At 45.5% G+C, this 19,444-nt stretch overlaps 1 protein-coding gene across 3 annotated transcripts in view; it reads left to right on the top strand.

The window, feature by feature from the left end:
• The first annotated feature begins 218 nt into the window (after nt 1-218).
• LOC139578749 (protein Niban 1-like) overlaps nt 219-19,444 on the top strand; it is a 45,028-nt gene continuing 25,802 nt past the window's right edge. For all 3 annotated transcript variants that reach the window (XM_071406729.1, XM_071406730.1, XM_071406731.1), the window contains exon 1: nt 219-387. In XM_071406729.1, coding sequence (XP_071262830.1) covers nt 333-387 — 55 coding nt within the window. In that variant the 5' untranslated portion in view covers nt 219-332. The remainder of the gene's footprint in view (nt 388-19,444) is intronic.

Raw genomic sequence — 19,444 nt, 5'->3', positions numbered from 1 at the left:
GCTGTTTGGTGTCTTGTATTTTCCATACCAGACTGAGGTTATTATCTTGCCTCCTGGCGTGAAGCAATACGAATCTACATCTTTAGGGGCCGATGAATAAACGAGATGATGAACGAGAACGAGGAAGTCGCGCTTGTGGGATGGGGAGTTCACAATAACAGCTGGACTGTCCACTCTATCCACGCCCGCCTGTCATTGAATGCCAGTCACTGAGCGGAAGACAGAGAGAGGCGTCTCCACCGTGCGGCGCCACGATCGATGCGACACAGTACACCTGAGGAGTGAACCATACCTGCGGAGAGTAGACTCTTCTCCAAAACCAGCTCGCCAACATGGGGTTATCACCTTCTAGTCTCCTAGATGAACATGGATCCAACTACATACGAGGTAAAGGAACACTTTTCCAAAATGATTATGTGTGCTCATACTTTGTCTGCTCCAGACGCGGTTGCGTGGTAGTCTGTACCTGCGAGAGTGGCAAGATTACGCAACTCTGTTTTCCGCGGACAAATTTTACAAACCAATTTAATGAACTTTTTAAAAATTCACACCGTCTTCAATATTTTGTTCCACTGTCGCATAGGCTGCTACCCACTGGGCACATACGTGAGTATAACGTCTAGTTTTGATTTAGGTTAATTTGGTTGAGTTGTCAAATAAGGTTAATTCAACACATAATCCAACAAATGTCATCCTGTTTTTGGATTTAGGTTAAATTGGGTGTAAAAAATCCGAAATTCCCTTATGTTAATGACTTTTACAAATCCAATCAGTTTTCCACATTGATTCAAAGACATCATATATTTTTGGCGGGGTTTAAATGACGTGGAAACAATGTTGATTCAGCCAGTTTTTGCCCAGTGGTCTTTCTCAGTGGAACTGTTTTTTCTATTCATCATATCTTTTCACCTGATATGCTTGGTCAAGAAAATACAGATACAGTGCCTTCGGAAAGTATTCAGACCCCTTGACTTTTTCCAAATTTTGTTACGTTACAGCCTTATTCAAAAATGTATTAACAAAAAAAATCATCACCAATCTACACACAATACCCCATAATGACAAAGCGAAAACAGGTTTTTAGATTTTTTGCAAATATATTAAAAATAAAAAACATAAATACCTTATTTACATAAGTATTCAGACCCTTTGCTATGAGACTCAAAATTGAGCTCAGGTGCATCCTGTTTCCATTGATCATCCTTGAGATGTGTCTACAACTTGATTGGAGTAAATTCAATTGATTGGACATGATTTGGAAAGGCACAGACCTGTCTATATAAGGTCCCACAGTTGACAGTGCATGTCAGAGCAAAAACCAAGCCATGAGGTCGAAGGAATTGTCCGTAGAGCTCCGAGACAGGATCGTGTCGAGGCACAGATCTGGGGATGGGTACAAAATATTTTTACTGCATTGAAGGTCCCCAGGAACTCCATTATTCTTAAATGGAAGAAGTTTGGAACTACCAAGACTCTTCCTCTTCCACAAACAAATTAAGAAGGAAAGAAATTCCACAAATTAAGTGTTGATGTCTTCACTATTCACTATTATTCTACAATGTAGAAACTAGTAAAAATAAAGAAAAACCATGGAATGAGTAGGTGTGTCAAAATTTTTGATTGGTACTGAATGTTTGACTAACACTTGAGGATCCTGCTATGTAAAAAGATCAAATCACCAATTGCTTGGTCAATGTCATCTGAGAAAGATCAAACGTTTAAAATCTGCAGGAGGCGTGGATGGTCAGTGGTGTGATGTGATGTGGCTGTAGGATACACCATGCTACATCACTAGCCTGAGACAGACTGGAGATGTGGAGAGAACAGCAAATAAATATACATCGGAGCATAGGAGGATGTCATGGGAATTATACAGTAGCCTCATAGAACCTTCCTGAAATAACCTTTTGGAGTTTCACCCTAGTCCTGGTTCTGCTGTTTGTCTGTATCTGGCAGGGCTTTATCAAGTAAGGTCACCCCTTCTAGCCGTGCAGGCAGCTGAAAAGTGAGAAGCAGTCAAAAAGTTCCTGGACCTGTTTTACCTTTCTCTCTTCAGGTTACCATGGTGTCTATTGAGAAACATATGGGTGGGGACTGTGGACAAAGGATTATTATCTCTCTCTTTCTCTCATTCATTGTTTGTGTGTGTGTATGTGTGTGTGTTAGCATGTGCTAATGGACAGTGCTTTCGGATGTTAAGCTTTGGCCATGTCATTCTCTACCATAAACAACTATCTGAAATGAATAATAACAGATATTTGCATAATTGTACATTAATAGTGATGCGCCGATATGACATTTTTGGCCGATACTGATATCCAATATTTTCCTTGCCCCCCCAAAAAACGATACCGATAACCGATATTTAAAATTTTAGCTGCCTTTTAAGCATTCTAGTACAGTTAAATAGTTAACACACACACATGGACGCAGCGGTCTAAGGCACTGCATCTCAGTGCAAGAGGTGTCACTACAGTCCCTGGTTTGAATCCAGGCTGTATCACATCCGTCCGGGTTTGGCCGGGGTAGGCCGTCATTGTAAATAAGAATTTGTTCTTAACTGACTTGCCTAGTTAAATAATTTTACACACACTGACCCAAAAGTAATTTTGTTGGCCATTACTTATGTCCCCATTACCAGTAAAACATAATCATAATCTTTCACTTACTTGCTGTGTTGTTTTATTGTGCATTTGTTCAGTCGTTTCATTCTCAACCAGGATTTCATCATACATGTCAAGCAGTGAAGTTTCAGCTCTGCCTGTCCGTGGCCTCTCTTCCTCGGTGCGTACTGTCACTGTGTCCGTTTCCATCTTGTCCAGCTGTGTATGTAACATTTCACATAAACCCTGTTTATTGTCTGCATCGAAGTAGCGGTCCTTGTACATAGCATCGAGCATGGTGGCGACACAGTAAAGCGAGAATGCCACCGAATCGCTTGTTCACAGCCCGTGTCGGCAGTTTTGCTGAGCAGGCGTTTCAATGCCATGACAGAGGGTATCACGTCTGCTGCAGGCGCAGTTGATGACCTTATTTCTCGAGTCAGTTGTTCGAATGGAGCTAGCTAGTGTGTTCATGTTTCCATGTTTCAAACATGTTCTCAAATGCCATTGAAATGGCAGCAGCGGTATGACAAGCAGCACATTCATGAGCATGCAAAACGACTTTCCTCAGTACGAAATCCTCGAGGACCCACTGTGCTGTCAGACTCAGCATGCTCATGGGGCTGATATCGCTGGTCCAAATGTCAGTCGTGAAGCTAATAGCAGTTACTGTGTAACTCCGGTAGGACAACATCTGAAAAATAGCGCACTTGGTAGTGTGTAACGGTGCTCGACCAATCGTCGAAAGCCAACATCACCCACGACAGAACGGTTGATTGTCAAGAGCAATGAATTCCATTATCTTGGTGTTAATGGATTTCGCCTTTGAGTTGTCTCGCTGAAATTTTCTTACTCTTTCAAATGACTGCTCGACTTGTTGACTGCTCAATCCACACAGCAGACATTGTGGGCTAGGTTAGGAATGCTGTGTTGCATGTGTAGCACAACATTTTACGTGGCGTCATTAATACCTAGTAGTATACCTATTAAGTTAGAGTAGCAGTGGTCGAGTGTATTACCCCCGCGCGTAGTGCAATCAATATGCTGATAGAATTTAGGTAGTCTTGTTCTCAAATTTGCTTTGTTAAATTCCCAGCTACAATAAATGCAGCCTCAGGATATATGGTTTCCAGTTTACATAGAGTCCACTGAAGTTCCTTGAGGGCCGTCGTGGTATCTGCTTGAGGGGGAATGTACACAGCTGTGATGATAACTGATGAGAATTCTCTGGGAAGGTTATATGGTTGGCATTTGATTGTGAGGAATTCTGGGTCAGGTGAACAGAAGGACTTGAGATCCTGTATGTTGTTATGATTACACCATGAGTCGTTAATCATGAAGCATACACCCCCGCCCTTCCTCTTCCTAGAGAGGTGTTTATCTCTGTCGGCGCGATGCATGGAGAAGCCCGGTGACTGTACCGATTCCGACAACATATCCCGAGAGAGCCATGGTTCTGTGAAACAGAGAATGTTACGATCTCTGATGTCTCTCTGGAAGGCAACCCTTGCTCGAATTTCGTGTACCTTGTTGTCAAGAGACTGGACATTGACGAGTAGTATATTCGGGAGCGGTTGGCGACGTGTACGTCTACGGAGCCTGACCAGGAGGCCTCTCCGTCTGCCCCATCTGCGGCGCCATTGTCTTGGGTCGGCTTCTGGGATTAGATCCATTGTCCTCGGAAGTGGTCCAAACAGAGAATCTGCTTTGGGAAAGTCTTATTCCTGGTCGTAATGTTGGTAAGTTGACGTCCCTCTTATATCCAATAGTTCTTCCCGGCTGTATGTAATAAGAATTAAGATTTCCTGGGACAACGATGTAAGAAATAATACATAAAAACCAGAATACTGCATAGTTTCCTAAGGACTTGAAGCGAGGCAAACATCTCTGTCAGCACCATCTCACAAGTGATAGGCTAATATTGTCACTCATCAGACTATTCTTGATTTAATCTTGTCTTTACATTAGAGGTCGACCGATTATGATTTTTCAACGCCGATACCGATACCAATTATTGGAGGACCAAAAAAGCAGATACCGATTAATCGGCCGATTCTTATTTATTTATTTGTAATAATGACAATTACAACAATACTGAATGAACACTTATTTTAACTTAATATAATACATCAATAAAATCAATTTAGCCTCAAATAAATAATGAAACATGTCCAATTTGGTTTAAATAATGCAAAAACAAAATGTTGGAGAAGAAAGTAAAAGTGCAATATGTGCCATGTAGAAAAGCTAATGTTTAAGTTTCTTGCTCAGAACATGAGAACATATGAAAGCTGGTGGTTCCTTTTAACACGAGTCTTCAATATTCCCGGGTGAGAAGTTTTAGGTTGTAGTTATTATAGGAATTATAGGACTATTTCTCTCTATACCATTTGTATTTCATATACCTTTGACTATTGGATGTTCTTATAGGCACTTTAGTATTGCCAGTGTGACAGTATAGCTTCCGTCCCTCTCCTCGCCCCTACCTGGGCTCGAACCAGGAACACATCAACAACAGCCACCCTCGAAGCATCGTTACCCATCGCTCCACAAAAGCCGCGGCCCTTGCAAAGCAAGGGGAACAACTACTCCAAGTCTCAGAGCGAGTGACGTTTGAAACGCTATTAGCGCGCACCCCGCTAACTAGCTAGCCATTTCACATCGGTTACACCAGCCTAATCTCGGGAGTTGATAGGCTTGAAGTCATAAACAGCTCAATGCTTGAAGCACAGCGAAGAGCTGCTGGCAAACGCACTAAAGTGCGGTTTGAATGAATGCTTACGAGCCTGCTGCTGCCTACCATCGCTCAGTCAGACTGCTCTATCAAATATCAAATCCTATACTTAATTATAACATAACACACAGAAATACGAGCCTTTGGTCATTAATATGGTCGAATGCGGAAACTATAATTTCGAAAACAAAACGTTTATTCTTTCAGTGAAATACGGAACCGTTCCGTATTTTATCTAACGGATGGCATCCCTAAGTCTAAATATTGCTGTTACATTGTACAACCTTTAATGTTCTGTCATAATTATGTACAATTCTGGCAAATTAATTACGGTCTTTGTTAGGAATAAATGGACTTCACACAGTTCGCAACGAGCCAGGCGGCCCAAACTGCAGCATATACCCTGACTGCTTGCACGGAACGCAAGAGAAGTGACACAATGTCCCTAGTTATAAGAAATTAATGTTAGCAGGCAATATTAACTAAATATACAGGTTTAAAAATATATACTTGTGGATTGATTTTAAAGAAAGGCATTGATGTTTATGGTTAGGTACACATTGATGCAATGACAGTGCTTTTTCGCGAATGCGCTTGTTAAATCAGCACCCGTTTAGCGAAGTAGGCTGTGATTCGATGAGAAATTAACAGGCACCGCATCGATTATATGCAACGCAGGATACGCTAGATAAACTAGTAATATCATCAACCATGTGTAGTTAACTAGTGATTATGTTAAGATTGATTGTTTTTTTATAAGATAAGTTTAATGCTAGCTAGCAACTTACCTTGGCTTCTTGCTGCTCTCGCGTAACAGGTAGTCAGCCTGCCACGCAGGCTCCTCGTGGAGTGCAATGTAAGGCAGATGGTTAGAGCGTTGGACTAGTAACCGGAAGGTTGCAAAAACGAATCCCCGAGCTGACAAGGTAAAAATCTGTCGTTCTGCCCCTGAACAAGGCAGTTAACCCACCGTTCCTAGGCCGTCATTGAAAATAAGAATGTGTTCTTAACTGACTTGCCAAGTTAAATAAAGGTGTCTAAAATACCGATCACCGATTGTTATGAAAACTTGAAATCGGCCCTAATTAATCGTCCATTCCGATTAATTGGTCGACCTCTACTTTACATACACTAAATAATATATGTGTGACATTTATTTTGATTTAGAATGGACCATTATCATGCACCTGTCTCGAAACAGGGGCAGGGGGAAAAATGCATGTCATCTATTCACTTAAATAGCGAATGGAGGACGCTATCCCCGTGGTTAATTTTCATGCCAGCCAGGTAGGCTATACGAATGTTATAAAGATAAGCAATGTTCTTAATATTAGGAAAGTTAATAAATATATTATGCCTAGCCTATAGAAAGCTGATGGGATCATTCTCCTTTTAATAGAGGCCATCACTCTGTTTTCTCTCGCAATTGCATAGCCTATATAAATGTTGCGCAACATGAGCTCATGGGCTCTCATTAAGTGTTTGATTACATTTGCAATGACGTCAGAGTGATTAGAGGGATAATAGAGTGCTTAATACCAGGCAGTTAGCAAGTTTGGTAGGCTACTAATGACCATCAGCAGCATCAGAGCATGGAGGAGCCTAATTACCGTGACTAAACGGTCACATGGAATTTGACTGCCTTCATGACTTGTGACTTCCTGTGTGGCGGTAATACGGTCACCGCAACAGCCCTACGTCATTTCAACATGGATAATTGGGTAATATTTTGATAAAGAAAAACCCTTGAATGAGTAGGTGTGTCCAAACTTTTGACTGGTACTGTACATTTAGATGCAAGTGACCAAATCCATTTGAGATTCTGCGCAGATTATTACAGCAATTGTGATGATCTCCAGAGTCCTGTGAGGACCTAAATATGCTATCTTGAACATGCCCACTGGGCACAAACTGGTTGAATCAACATTGTTTCGACGTAATTGTGATGTGGAGTCTACGTGGAACATACTTTGGATTTGAAAAAAAAAGCATCAATGTAAACCCTTGTTTTGAGGGTAGAATTTCAGTCATTCTTATGATAGCACATTGTCACTGACTATTACCAATGTAATAGCTGGACTGGGCTTGGTTTAAACCCTGGATGGGAGACCGAAGGGTATCTGTAGATAGAAAAATTATCCAGTAGGAGGTGCTGTCCAGCCTATTGTTATTTTCTGATAGTGGATAAAACGTTGAAGATCTGACGTAGTTTTAAGGGTACGAATTCAACATATTTTATACTAAGTTTGTCTGTTGAAATTTGGTTACCATGATGACATAGTCCTGTGTTTGAAATGTCACCCTCAAAACAACAGGCGATGACTTTTTTCAAATCCAATGTATTTTCCAACAAGATTCCATGTCACAATACGTTGACAAATTACATTGAAACAATGTCGATTCAACCAGTTTGTGCCCAGTGGGCTGTGACCCCTTGAGCAAGAGAGAGAGCAAGTGTCAGAGAGAGAGAGCGAGAGAGAGCGAGAGAGAGAGAGAGCAAGTGTCAGAGAGCGAGAGAGAGAGCGAGAGAGAGAGAGAGAGAGAGAGAGCGAGAGAGAGAGAGAGAGAGAGAGAGAGAGAGAGAGAGAGAGAGAGAGAGAGAGAGAGAGAGAGAGAGAGAGAGAGAGAGAGAGAGAGAGAGAGAGAGAGAGAGCGAGTGTCAGAGAGAGAGAGAGAGAGCAAGTGTCAGAGAGCGAGAGCGAGACACAGAGACTGGATGACCTTGGGCTCAGTAAAGAGAAAATGTAAAAGCTTCCAAAGCTCGTAGTGAAACCGGGAGCAGTATCACACCCCAAAATATGTGCGCTTAGCAGCTCAGGTATGGCTGTGGCTAGGACCAGGTGGCGTTTAACATATTACTATCCTGAACTACTATACATTGTCTTGCAGGTTGTAATTCTAAAGTTGTGCTGCATAAGGTAGTTGTAAAGAAAATACACCTATTGTCCACAAAAGCCCTCTTACTCAACATACCAGGCATTTCCTCATTGTGAGGACAAAGATGCTTATTGTAGTACACAGTGCAGAGATATATTTTTCATTGGGGAAATATTAGACTCGCTTCTGGCTGTCATTCAATATCAATGTTGATGTTACATTCTTATTTCCTACATTAATCCCAGCATCCCATGGCACCCTGCTATGTCATATCTACCACAGCTGAAGCCTGCAGTGAAAACAATGTTGTCACAGTCAATACATCACTTGAGGTCGCCAGTACAGCAACACTATTGCTAACTGATACTGAGGAGCAGGTCATGACGATAATAGAACACACCTCACAATCTCATCTGAGCACAGAACCCTTTTTACTGTGACAACACCCACTCCACAGAATTAGGCTGCAGAACCTCCTTTCCATAATGCAATACATGGGGTTGTGGATGGATGATGTAATGGTATAGCCTGTTGAACTTGCCCTCCTTCAACAGAACACTATTTACACACAGTTGTAAACTCCCCCCTGTGAGCCAGCTCTGGATTGGCCAGCCTGATCGCAGGAAGCTTAGTATGTAAAACCACGACTGTTTATCATTGTTTTAACTTTCAAAGCTCAGCAGATATGCAAACGCTATGTGACAGGCTGGCAGCCAGCGGGGGAGTGTGTGACTAGTAGGATTGCACATTGAGGAATATTCAGGTGGAAACTTTCCCTGGGAATAAACAGAAATATGCAAATTAATACAATTTAAATGTAGATGTTTTTTGCATTGGATATATTTCCATATCAAATGGAGACATACAAACCTTTTACCTTATACGTAGACAATTGCAAATTATTAAATCCTTCCAATAGAAATCAATTATTTAGTTACGAATTTTACTTTAATGAAATTAGTTGACTCTTCACATGGGATGATTTCACTGAACAAAAGGGAATATTGAAGGATCCCCAATGATCCATCACATCTCCCAAAAACATTTTCAGCATATACAGTGGGGAGAACAAGTATTTGATACACTGCCGATTTTGCAGGTTTTCCTACTTACAAAGCATGTAGAGGTCTGTAATTTGTATCATAGGTACACTTCAACTGTGAGAGACGGAATCTAAAACAAAAATCCAGAAAATCACATTGTATGATTTTTAAGTAATTCATTTGCATTTTATTGCATGACATAAGTATTTGATACATCAGAGAAGCAGAACTTAATATTTGGTACAGAAACCTTTGTTTGCAATTACAGAGATCATACGTTTCCTGTAGTCCTTGACCAGGTTTGCACACACTGCAGCAGGGATTTTGGCCCACTCCTCCATACAGACCTTCTCCAGATCCTTCAGGTTTCGGGGCTGTCGCTGGGCAATACGGTCTTTCAGCTCCCTCCAAAGATTTTCTATTGGGTTCAGGTCTGGAGACTGGCTAGGCCACTCCAGGACCTTGAGATGCTTCTTACGGAGCCACTCCTTAGTTGCCCTGGCTGTGTGTTTTGGGTTGTTGTCATGCTGGAAGACCCAGCCACGACCCATCTTCAATGCTCTTACTGAGGGAAGGAGGTTGTTGGCCAAGATCTCGCGATACATGGCCCCATCCATCCTCCCCTCAATACGGTGCAGTCGTCCTGTCCCCTTTGCAGAAAAGCATCCCCAAAGAATGATGTTTCCACCTCCATGCTTCACGGTTGGGATGGTGTTCTTGGGGTTGTACTCATCCTTCTTCTTCCTCCAAACACGGTGAGTGGAGTTTAGACCAAAAAGCTAAATTTTTGTCTCATCAGACCACATGACCTTCTTCCATTCCTCCTTTGGATCATCCAGATGGTCATTGGCAAACTTCAGACGGGCCTAGACATGCGCTGGCTTGAGCAGGGGGACCTTGCGTGCACTGCAGGATTTTAATCCATGACGGCGTAGTGTGTTACTAATGGTTTTCTTTGAGACTGTGGTCCCAGCTCTCTTCAGGTCATTGACCAGGTCCTGCCGTGTAGTTCTGGGCTGATCCCTCACCTTCCTCATGATCATTGATGCCCCACGAGGTGAGATCTTGCATGGAGCCCCAGACCGAGGGTGATTGACCGTCATCTTGAACTTCTTCCATTTTCTAATAATTGCGCCAACAGTTGTTGACTTCTCACCAAGCTGCTTGCCTATTGTCCTGTAGCCCATCCCAGCCTTGTGCAGGTCTACAATTTTATCCCTGATGTCCTTACACAGCTCTCTGGTCTTGGCCATTGCGGAGATGTTTGAGTCTGTTTGATTGAGTGTGTGGACAGGTGTCTTTTATACAGGTAACGAGTTCAAACAGGTGCAGTTAACACAGGTAATGAGTGGAGAACAGGAGGGCTTCTTAAAGAAAAACTAACAGGTCTGTGAGAGCCGGAATTCTTACTGGTTGGTAGGTGATCAAATACTTATGTCATGCAATAAAATGCAAATTAATTATTAGAAAATCATACAATGTTATTTTCTGGATTTTTGTTTTAGATTCCGTCTCTCACAGTTGAAGTGTACCTATGATAAAAATGACAGACCTCTACATGCTTTGTAAGTAGGAAAACCTGCAAAATCGGCAGTGTATCAAATACTTGTTCTCCCCACTGTATCTGTTAAATGATAGTCTAGAAACTAAAGCTCTGGTTGTCTTCCTCTCAGGCTTCCATGTCTTCTCCCTGGACCTCCTCAATGTCCACCTCTTGAACATCAGACTGAGGCCTCATCTTCACTGTCACTTTCCAACCTTGTTGAGGATAGATCGTTGTCAGGCTCAAAAAGCCTCACATTTTCCCAGATGGCCACCAATTTTTCAACCCTTGTATTGGTCAGCCTGTTACGTGCTTTGGTGTGTGTTCCCAAACAAGGACCAGTTGCGCTCCGAGGCGGCTGATGTTGGGATTTGGAGGATGATGGAGGCAACAGGGGAAAGAGCCTCAGATCCACAAAGTCCCTTCCACCAGGTGGCTGGTGAGACATGTTGGCACGACTGCTATATTGCATCTCCATCCCAAAGCCCTTGTGTTACACACGCCTCTTGGAGGGAACGCAACACCCTGCTACACTCACCTCCCCATGGAGTGAAAGAGGTATGTGACTGTAGGTGCAGGAAAGGATAACAGATGCAGAATATATTACCATTAACAGCAAATGTTAACCAAAGCAAAGAAAGTAAAAGAGCCCTATCTCCTACCTACCCACAACTTACCTAACTAGCACACTAACCAAAGTACAGGGGATGGGCCACCCAGGTCTTACCTAGTGTGCATAGACATAGTACATACTACGGGTATATGTATGCCCGCAGGCCTCCTGCCAAAGCACTCCCAAGGTGCCTTCCCCTTCCCCCCTGGGAACAAATGAAACAGAACAATACAAACTTAAAGTGAACAATTTCACTAATCAAAATCACAGTCCTATGGCATACACAAACGTCAGCAGGACCAGCTACAAAATAAATTACCAAAAATCATCGAGACCAACAACGTAACACTGGACATAGCAAGAAGCTCCCTCCTAACAAAGGAACACGGGATTTTAAAGCTGCAGAAGGAGTCGGTAATTGAAAACAGCTGTATCTCCTGACGAGAGGGCGGGGTCAGAGCTCCAATCATCAATGGGGCCGACCAATCAGCTGCTTAGGACTTCAGGAAGCCATTTCCTGAAATACACACATAAGCACATACAGTGAGGGAAAAAAGTATTTGATCCCCTGCTGATTTTGTACGTTTGCCCACTGACAAAGAAATGATCAGTCTATAATTTTAATGGTAGGTTTATTTGAACAGTGAGAGACAGAATATCAACAAAAAAATCCAGAAAAACGCATGTCAAAAATGTTATGAATTGATTTGCATTTTAATGAGGGAAATAAGTATTTGACCCCTCTGCAAAACATGACTTAGTACTTGGTGGCAAAACCCTTGTTGGCAATCACAGAGGTCAGACGTTTCTTGTAGTTGGCCACCAGGTTTGCACACATCTCAGGAGGGATTTTGTCCCACTCCTCTTTGCAGATCTTCTTCAAGTCATTAAGGTTTCGAGGCTGACGTTTGGCAACTCGAACCTTCAGCTCCCTCCACAGATTTTCTATGGGATTAAGGTCTGGAGACTGGCTAGGCCACTCCAGGACCTTAATGTGCTTCTTCTTGAGCCACTCCTTTGTTGCCTTGGCCGTGTGTTTTGGGTCATTGTCATGCTGGAATACCCATCCACGACCCATTTTCAATACCCTGGCTGAGGGAAGGAGGTTTTCACCCAAGATTTGACGGTACATGGCCCCGTCCATCGTCCCTTTGATGCGGTGAAGTTGTCCTGTCCCTTTAGCAGAAAAACACCCCCAAAGCATAATGTTTCCACCTCCATGTTTGACGGTGGGGATGGTTTCTTGGGGTCATAGGCAGCATTCCTCCTCCTCCAAACACGGCAAGTTGGGTTGATGCCAAAGAACTCCATTTTGGTCTCATCTGACCACAACACGTTCACCCAGTTGTCCTCTGAATCATTCAGATGTTCATTGGCAAACTTCAGACGGGCATGTATATGTGCTTTCTTGAGCAGGGGGACCTTGCGGGCGCTGCAGGATTTCAGTCCTTCACGGCATAGTGTGTTACCAATTGTTTTCTTGATGACTATGGTCCCAGCTGCCTTGAGATCATTGACAAGATCCTCCTGTGTAGTTCTGGGCTGATTCCTCACCGTTCTCATGATCATTGCAACTCCACGAGGTGAGATCTTGCATGGAGCCCCAGGCTGAGGGAGATTGACAGTTCTTTTGTGTTTCTTCCATTTGCGAATAATCACAGAAACTGTTGTCACCTTCTCACCAAGCTGCTTGGCGATGGTCTTGTAGCCCATTCCAGCCTTGTGTAGGTCTACAATCTTGTCCCTGACATCCTTGGAGAGCTCTTTGGTCTTGGCCATGGTGGAGAGTTTGGAATCTGATTGATTGATTGCTTCTGTGGACAGGTATCTTTTATACAGGTAAGAAACTGAGATTAGGAGCACTCCCTTTAAGAGTGTGCTCCTAATCTCCGTTCGTTACCTGTATGAAAGACACCTGGGAGCCAGAAATCTTTTTGATTGAGAAGGGGTCAAATACTTATTTCCCTCATTAAAATGCAAATCTATTTATAACATTTTTGACATGCATTTTTCTGGATATTTTTGTTGTTATTCTGTCTCTCACTGTTCAAATAAACCTACCATTAAAATTATAGACTGATAATTTCTTTGTCAGTGGGCAAACGTACAAAATCAGCAGGGGATCAAATACTTTTTTCCCTCACTGTACAAATCCACAACAACACAGAAACTGGGGAACGGAACTGTGACAATACAGAGGCGGATGCAAGATGCAAGCAACGATGGTTTAATGAATACAGTTTACAGCAGCAACAGGACAGACAGACTGTACTCAGACGGAATCCGACCCAGGGACTAGAGCGCATCTTCCGATGATAGCGTGCTGAGAAATCCAGGGGAGTGTGTCCGGATGGGTAGGAAGGAGCACAGAAGATAATCCACACAAGGGCGGCGAGAGAATGAGCACGGACACACGACACAACCTCAGGGAAGTAACAACGATCTGACAACAAGAACACTGGTTACAGAACATATAAAGGGAAGATAAGTGATTCCAGCTGGCGCAGACAATCAGGCCGAGATTGGGAACCACGCCCACACAAACACGGGAGAGAGAGAGAGAGAGAGAGAGAGAGAAAAAGAGAAAGAGAGAGAGAGAGGGAGGCAGTGGATTCATGAACCGTGACAATACCCCCCCCCCTAGGAACGCCTCTTGGCGTTCCCAGGCGAATTTACCTGTCGATTGAAATCATCGATAAGGGAGTGATCCAGAATGTCCCTAGCAGGTACCCAACTTCTCTCCTCCGGACCGTAACCCTCCCAGTCCACCAGGTACTGGATTCCGCGTCCCCTCCTTCTAGAGTCCAAAATACGATTGACAGAAAAGGTGGGTTCCCCATCAACAAGTTGTGGCGGCGGGGGAACCGGGACCGGCGGGTTAATGCGTGCCTGAAACACAGGTTTTATTTTAGACACATGAAAGGTAGGATGAATTCTCCTATACGCCGGAGGAAGCTTGAGCCGGACCGCCACCGGACTAATGATCCTGGTGACTTTGAACGGGCCGATAAATTTGGGGGCAAGCTTGTTCGAAACGGATCGGAGTGGAATGTTCTTAGTAGAAAGCCACACTCCTTGGCCAACGACGTATACCGGAGGCTTCGACCGGCGGCGATCGGCCTTAGCCTTGGTGCGCGCCCCCACCCGGAGAAGAGTCTCACGGGCTCTGCTCCATGCGTGACGGCACCTCTGGATGAAAGCGTGAGCGGAGGGAACAGTGACCTCGGACTCCGTACTGGGAAAGATAGGTGGCTGGTAACCTAAACTACACTCAAACGGAGAGAGACCCGTGGCTGCCACTGGCAACGAATTGTGAGCGTACTCAACCATAGAGAGTTGTTGACTCCAGGAAGAGGGATTCTTAGAAACCAAACATCGCAACACTCTCTCCAAATCTTGGTTGGCCCTCTCCGTTTGACCGTTGCTCTGGGGATGAAACCCTGAAGACAGACTGACACTCGCTCCCAGTAACCTACAAAACTCTTGCCAAAACTTGGACACAAATTGGGGCCCCCTGTCAGAAACTACGTCCATCGGCAGGCCATGTAAGCGAAAGACGTGATCCACGACAGTTACCGCTGTCTCCTTGGCAGATGGTAATTTAGGCAAGGGAATAAAATGAGCCGCCTTCGAGAACCGGTCCACCACGGTCAAAACAACCGTCTTGCCCTGGGAGGGCGGGAGGGCGGTAACAAAATCTAGCGCGATGTGGGACCAGGGTCTCGAAGGGACCGACAGCGGTTGGAGTAACCCATCTGGAGGTCGATTAGAAGTCTTCCCAGTGGCACAAACCGAGCAAGCCAAGACAAAACTGTGAATGTCACGAGCCATCAGTGGCCACCAAAAGCGTTGCTTAACCAAAAAGCTAGTGCGGCTGACTCTTGGATGACACGCTACGTTGGAGCAATGCCCCCACCGAATAACATCGGACCGACACCCCTCCGGCACAAACAACCGATTAGGCGGACAACCGGGCGGAGGCTTTACCCCTTCTAAGGCCGTTTTGACCCTCGATTCAACCTCCCATGTGAGTGTGGAGACCACTAGGGTCCCGGGTAGGATGCACTCGGGAGTGGATGGGCGTTCGGAATGGTCAAAAATGCGAGAAAGGGAATCGGGTTTGACATTCTTGGAACCCGGGCGATACGAGAGAGAGAAGTCAAAACGTCCGAAAAAGAGTGCCCACCGCGCCTGCCTGGAGTTGAGTCGCTTGGCGGTTCTGATATATTCCAAATTTTTGTGATCGGTCCAAACTATAAAAGGTATCCCCGAACCCTCTAACCAATGGCGCCACTCCTCCAGTGCTAACTTCACTGCCAACAACTCTCTGTTGCCAATGTCGTAGTTGCGTTCCGCAGGTGATAACCGATGGGACAGGAACGCGCAAGGGTGCATCTTGTCGTCAGAAGAGGAACGTTGGGAAAGTACCGCACCTACCCCCACCTCTGAAGCGTCCACCTCCACCACGAACTGACGCGAGGGATCGGGAGCTATGAGGATGGGGGCCGAAACAAAGGGGCTCTTGAGTTTGGCGAATGCAGCCTCGGCTGTATCGGACCACCTGAACGTCACTCTGGGGGAGGTTAAGGCGGTAAGAGAAGCGACTATCTGGCTAAAGTTGCGAACGAAACGCCGGTAGAAATTGGCGAATCCCAGAAACCTCTGTAGGGCCTTACGGGAATCTGGGCTTGGCCAATCCACCACAGCCTTAACCTTGTCAGGATCCATGCGAATACCTTCAGTCGAGACGATGTAACCTAGGAATGGAACGGATTGTGCATGAAAAATGCATTTCTCCGCCTTGACAAAAAGTCCATTCTCCAACAACCTCTGAAGCACTCGTCTGACGTGCTGAACGTGTTCCTGGAGAGAAGAAGAAAAAATCAGTATGTCATCCAGGTAAACATATATGAACTGATCAATCATATCTCTCAGCACGTCATTGACGAGTGCCTGGAAAACCGCTGGGGAGTTGGATAGCCCAAAAGGCATGACCAAATATTCGAAGTGCCCTCTGGGGGTGTTAAACGCGGTCTTCCATTCGTCCCCCCTCCTTATGCGAACCAAATGATATGCATTACGTAAATCCAACTTAGTGAACACGGATGCTCCCTGTAACCTTTCAAAGGCTGAGGACATCAACGGTAAGGGATAGGTATTCTTCACTGTGATGTTATTCAACCCACGGTAATCAATGCAAGGACGCAGAGATCCGTCCTTCTTCCCCACAAAGAAGAACCCCGCCCCCGCTGGAGAAGAGGAAGGACGAATGAATCCAGAGGCCAGAGAATCAGAGATGTATCTCTCCATAGCCTCCCTCTCAGGAACAGAGAGTGAATATAACTTGCCTTTAGGCGGAGACTCACCTGGCAATAATTCTATTGCACAGTCATAGGGACGATGCGGAGGAAGAGAAGCAGCACGGGACTTACTGAACACCTCCTTCAGGTCGAGGTATTCAACGGGCACGTTAGACAAATCCACTGCCTCCTCTAGAAACACAGAATCAGACACAGATGAACAAGCAGACACTAAACAGGACTCAAGACACTTGTTACTCCACATGGATATAGAGTTATGACCCCAGTCAACTCTGGGGTTGTGTTGGGTGAGCCAAGGGTGGCCGAGAACTAATGGTGCAAGGGGTGAGTCCATGAGTAGAAATGATAGTGTCTCAGTGTGATTGCCAGAAGTGATGAGTGTGATAGGTTCAGTGGTGTGAGAAATGTTGGGGAGTTCTTGACCATTGAGAGCGTTGACGGATATCTTGTGCGTGAGTGAGGTGATAGGAATCTGGAGTTTGTGAGCGAGCTTGAAGTCCATAAAATTACCCTCTGCTCCTGAGTCCAGTAAGGCTTGGGTGTCGTGCGTGTGGGTGGCCCATCTTAGTCTTACCGGGAGGAGAGTAGATGATGAGGTCTTCTCTGTGGTGACACCACCCGATAGTAGCCTCATACTTACTACCGGGCCTGATCTTTTACCGGGCAGGAGTGGATAAAGTGGCCCGCTCTACCACAGTAGAGACAGAGTCCTTGGGATCTCCGCCTCTCCCTCTCTTCCCGGGAGAGGCGAGCTCTCCCCAGCTGCATGGGTTCGTGAGCGGAGGCTGAACTGGCCGTGTTCCCGCCGCTGGCATGCCAGCCCTCCGTGTCGTTATACGGTCTGTTAGGGCATGCTCGGCGGCCAATACGACTCAGACGAGCGTCGACCCTCAAGGCTAGTTCCACTAGTCCATTTAAACTCCTGGGAAGGTCCAGAACATAAATCTCCTTCTGGATCCGGTCCTCCAGCCCATGCAGGAACATGTCCCACTGCGCCTCCTCGTTCCACTGACACTCTGCGGCCAGAGTGCGGAATTGGATGGAGTATTCCGATACTGAACGGTCTCCTTGGCGAAGGTCAGCGAGTAGTCTGGCCGCCTCCCTACCCGCCACGGCCCGATCGAAGACCCTTCTCATCTCCTCGGAGAGTGTCTGGAAAGAGGTGCAGCATGGGTCCTGGTTCGCCCACACCGCCGTTCCCCAAAGAGCCGCTTTGCCTGATAGCAGTGTGAGTACGAATGCTACCTTAGACTGTTCACGGTTGAAGGTCCGTGGCTGCAACGAGAAATGCATGGAACATCTCGTAAGAAAAGCTCTGCAATAGTCAGGATCACCTGAATAACCCTCTGGTGTCGGTAGCCGTGGCTCTAGCTGGGAATCCGGCTCTGGCGGGGCGGGTTGAACTGCCGGTGTAGGTGGCGCAGCGAGACCCCTCAGATGTTGTAATTGTTGGGTCAGCTGGGATACCTGCGTCGCAAGGGCTTGTACTGCCCGACCTGTGCTGGAGATGTTCTCCTCTTGTTGATCCATTCTCGTGATACTGCGGGAAATGAATTCGGTCAGACTCGTTGAACTCGCTGCATCCATGGTCTGGTCAGATCGTTCTGTGACAATACAGAGGCGGATGCAAGATGCAAGCAACGATGGTTTAATGAATACAGTTTACAGCAGCAACAGGACAGACAGACTGTACTCAGACGGAATCCGACCCAGGGACTAGAGCGCATCTTCCGATGATAGCGTGCTGAGAAATCCAGGGGAGTGTGTCCGGATGGGTAGGAAGGAGCACAGAAGATAATCCACACAAGGGCGGCGAGAGAATGAGCACGGACACACGACACAACCTCAGGGAAGTAACAACGATCTGACAACAAGAACACTGGTTACAGAACATATAAAGGGAAGATAAGTGATTCCAGCTGGCGCAGACAATCAGGCCGAGATTGGGAACCACGCCCACACAAACACGGGAGAGAGAGAGAGAGAGAGAGAGAGAGAGAGAGAGAGAGAGAGAGAGAGGGAGGCAGTGGATTCATGAACCGTGACAGGAACACCTTGCTTGGAAGTGTACTTCGCCAGGCTGCCAAGAACCTTGCCCACATCCAGGCCTAGGTGGCGAGACACGGTAGTGATGACACAATAGGCCTTGTTGATAGGCCTCTACACCAGACAGGATGCTCTTGCCAGCATACTTGGGGTCCAACATGTACACTACACTGCGGCGTATGTGGGCTTCAGGCAGAAGTCTTCATGCTTTTTGATGTATTTCAGAACTGCAGTTTCCTCTGCTTGGAGCAATAGTGAAGTGGGCAGGGCAGTACAGATTTCTTCTCTTACATCTGCAAGCAGAGTCTGAACATCAGACAGGATAGTATTGTCTCCCTCAATCCGTGCAATGGCTACTGCTATAGGTTTCAGGAGTTTCAGGCTGCTTACCACTCTCTCCCAAAATACATCATCCAGGATGATCCTCTTGATGGGGCTGTCCGTATCGGCAGACTGTGATATGGCCATTTCTTGGAGACTCCTTCCCCTCCAGGAGACTGTCAAACATTATGACAACACCACCCCGACGGGTGTTGCTGGGCAGCTTCAATGTGGTGCTCTTATTCTTCTCACTTTGCTTGGTGAGGTAGATTGCTGCTATAACTTGATGACCCTTCACATACCTAACCATTTCCTTGGTTCTCTTGTAGAGCGTATCCATTGT

This window comes from Salvelinus alpinus, chromosome 6 (genome assembly GCF_045679555.1).
Source record: "Salvelinus alpinus chromosome 6, SLU_Salpinus.1, whole genome shotgun sequence".
In the NCBI taxonomy this organism is placed as follows: Eukaryota; Metazoa; Chordata; class Actinopteri; order Salmoniformes; family Salmonidae; genus Salvelinus; species Salvelinus alpinus.
Note: the sequence above shows the minus strand (reverse complement) of the source record. Positions and strands in the feature narration are given on the sequence as shown.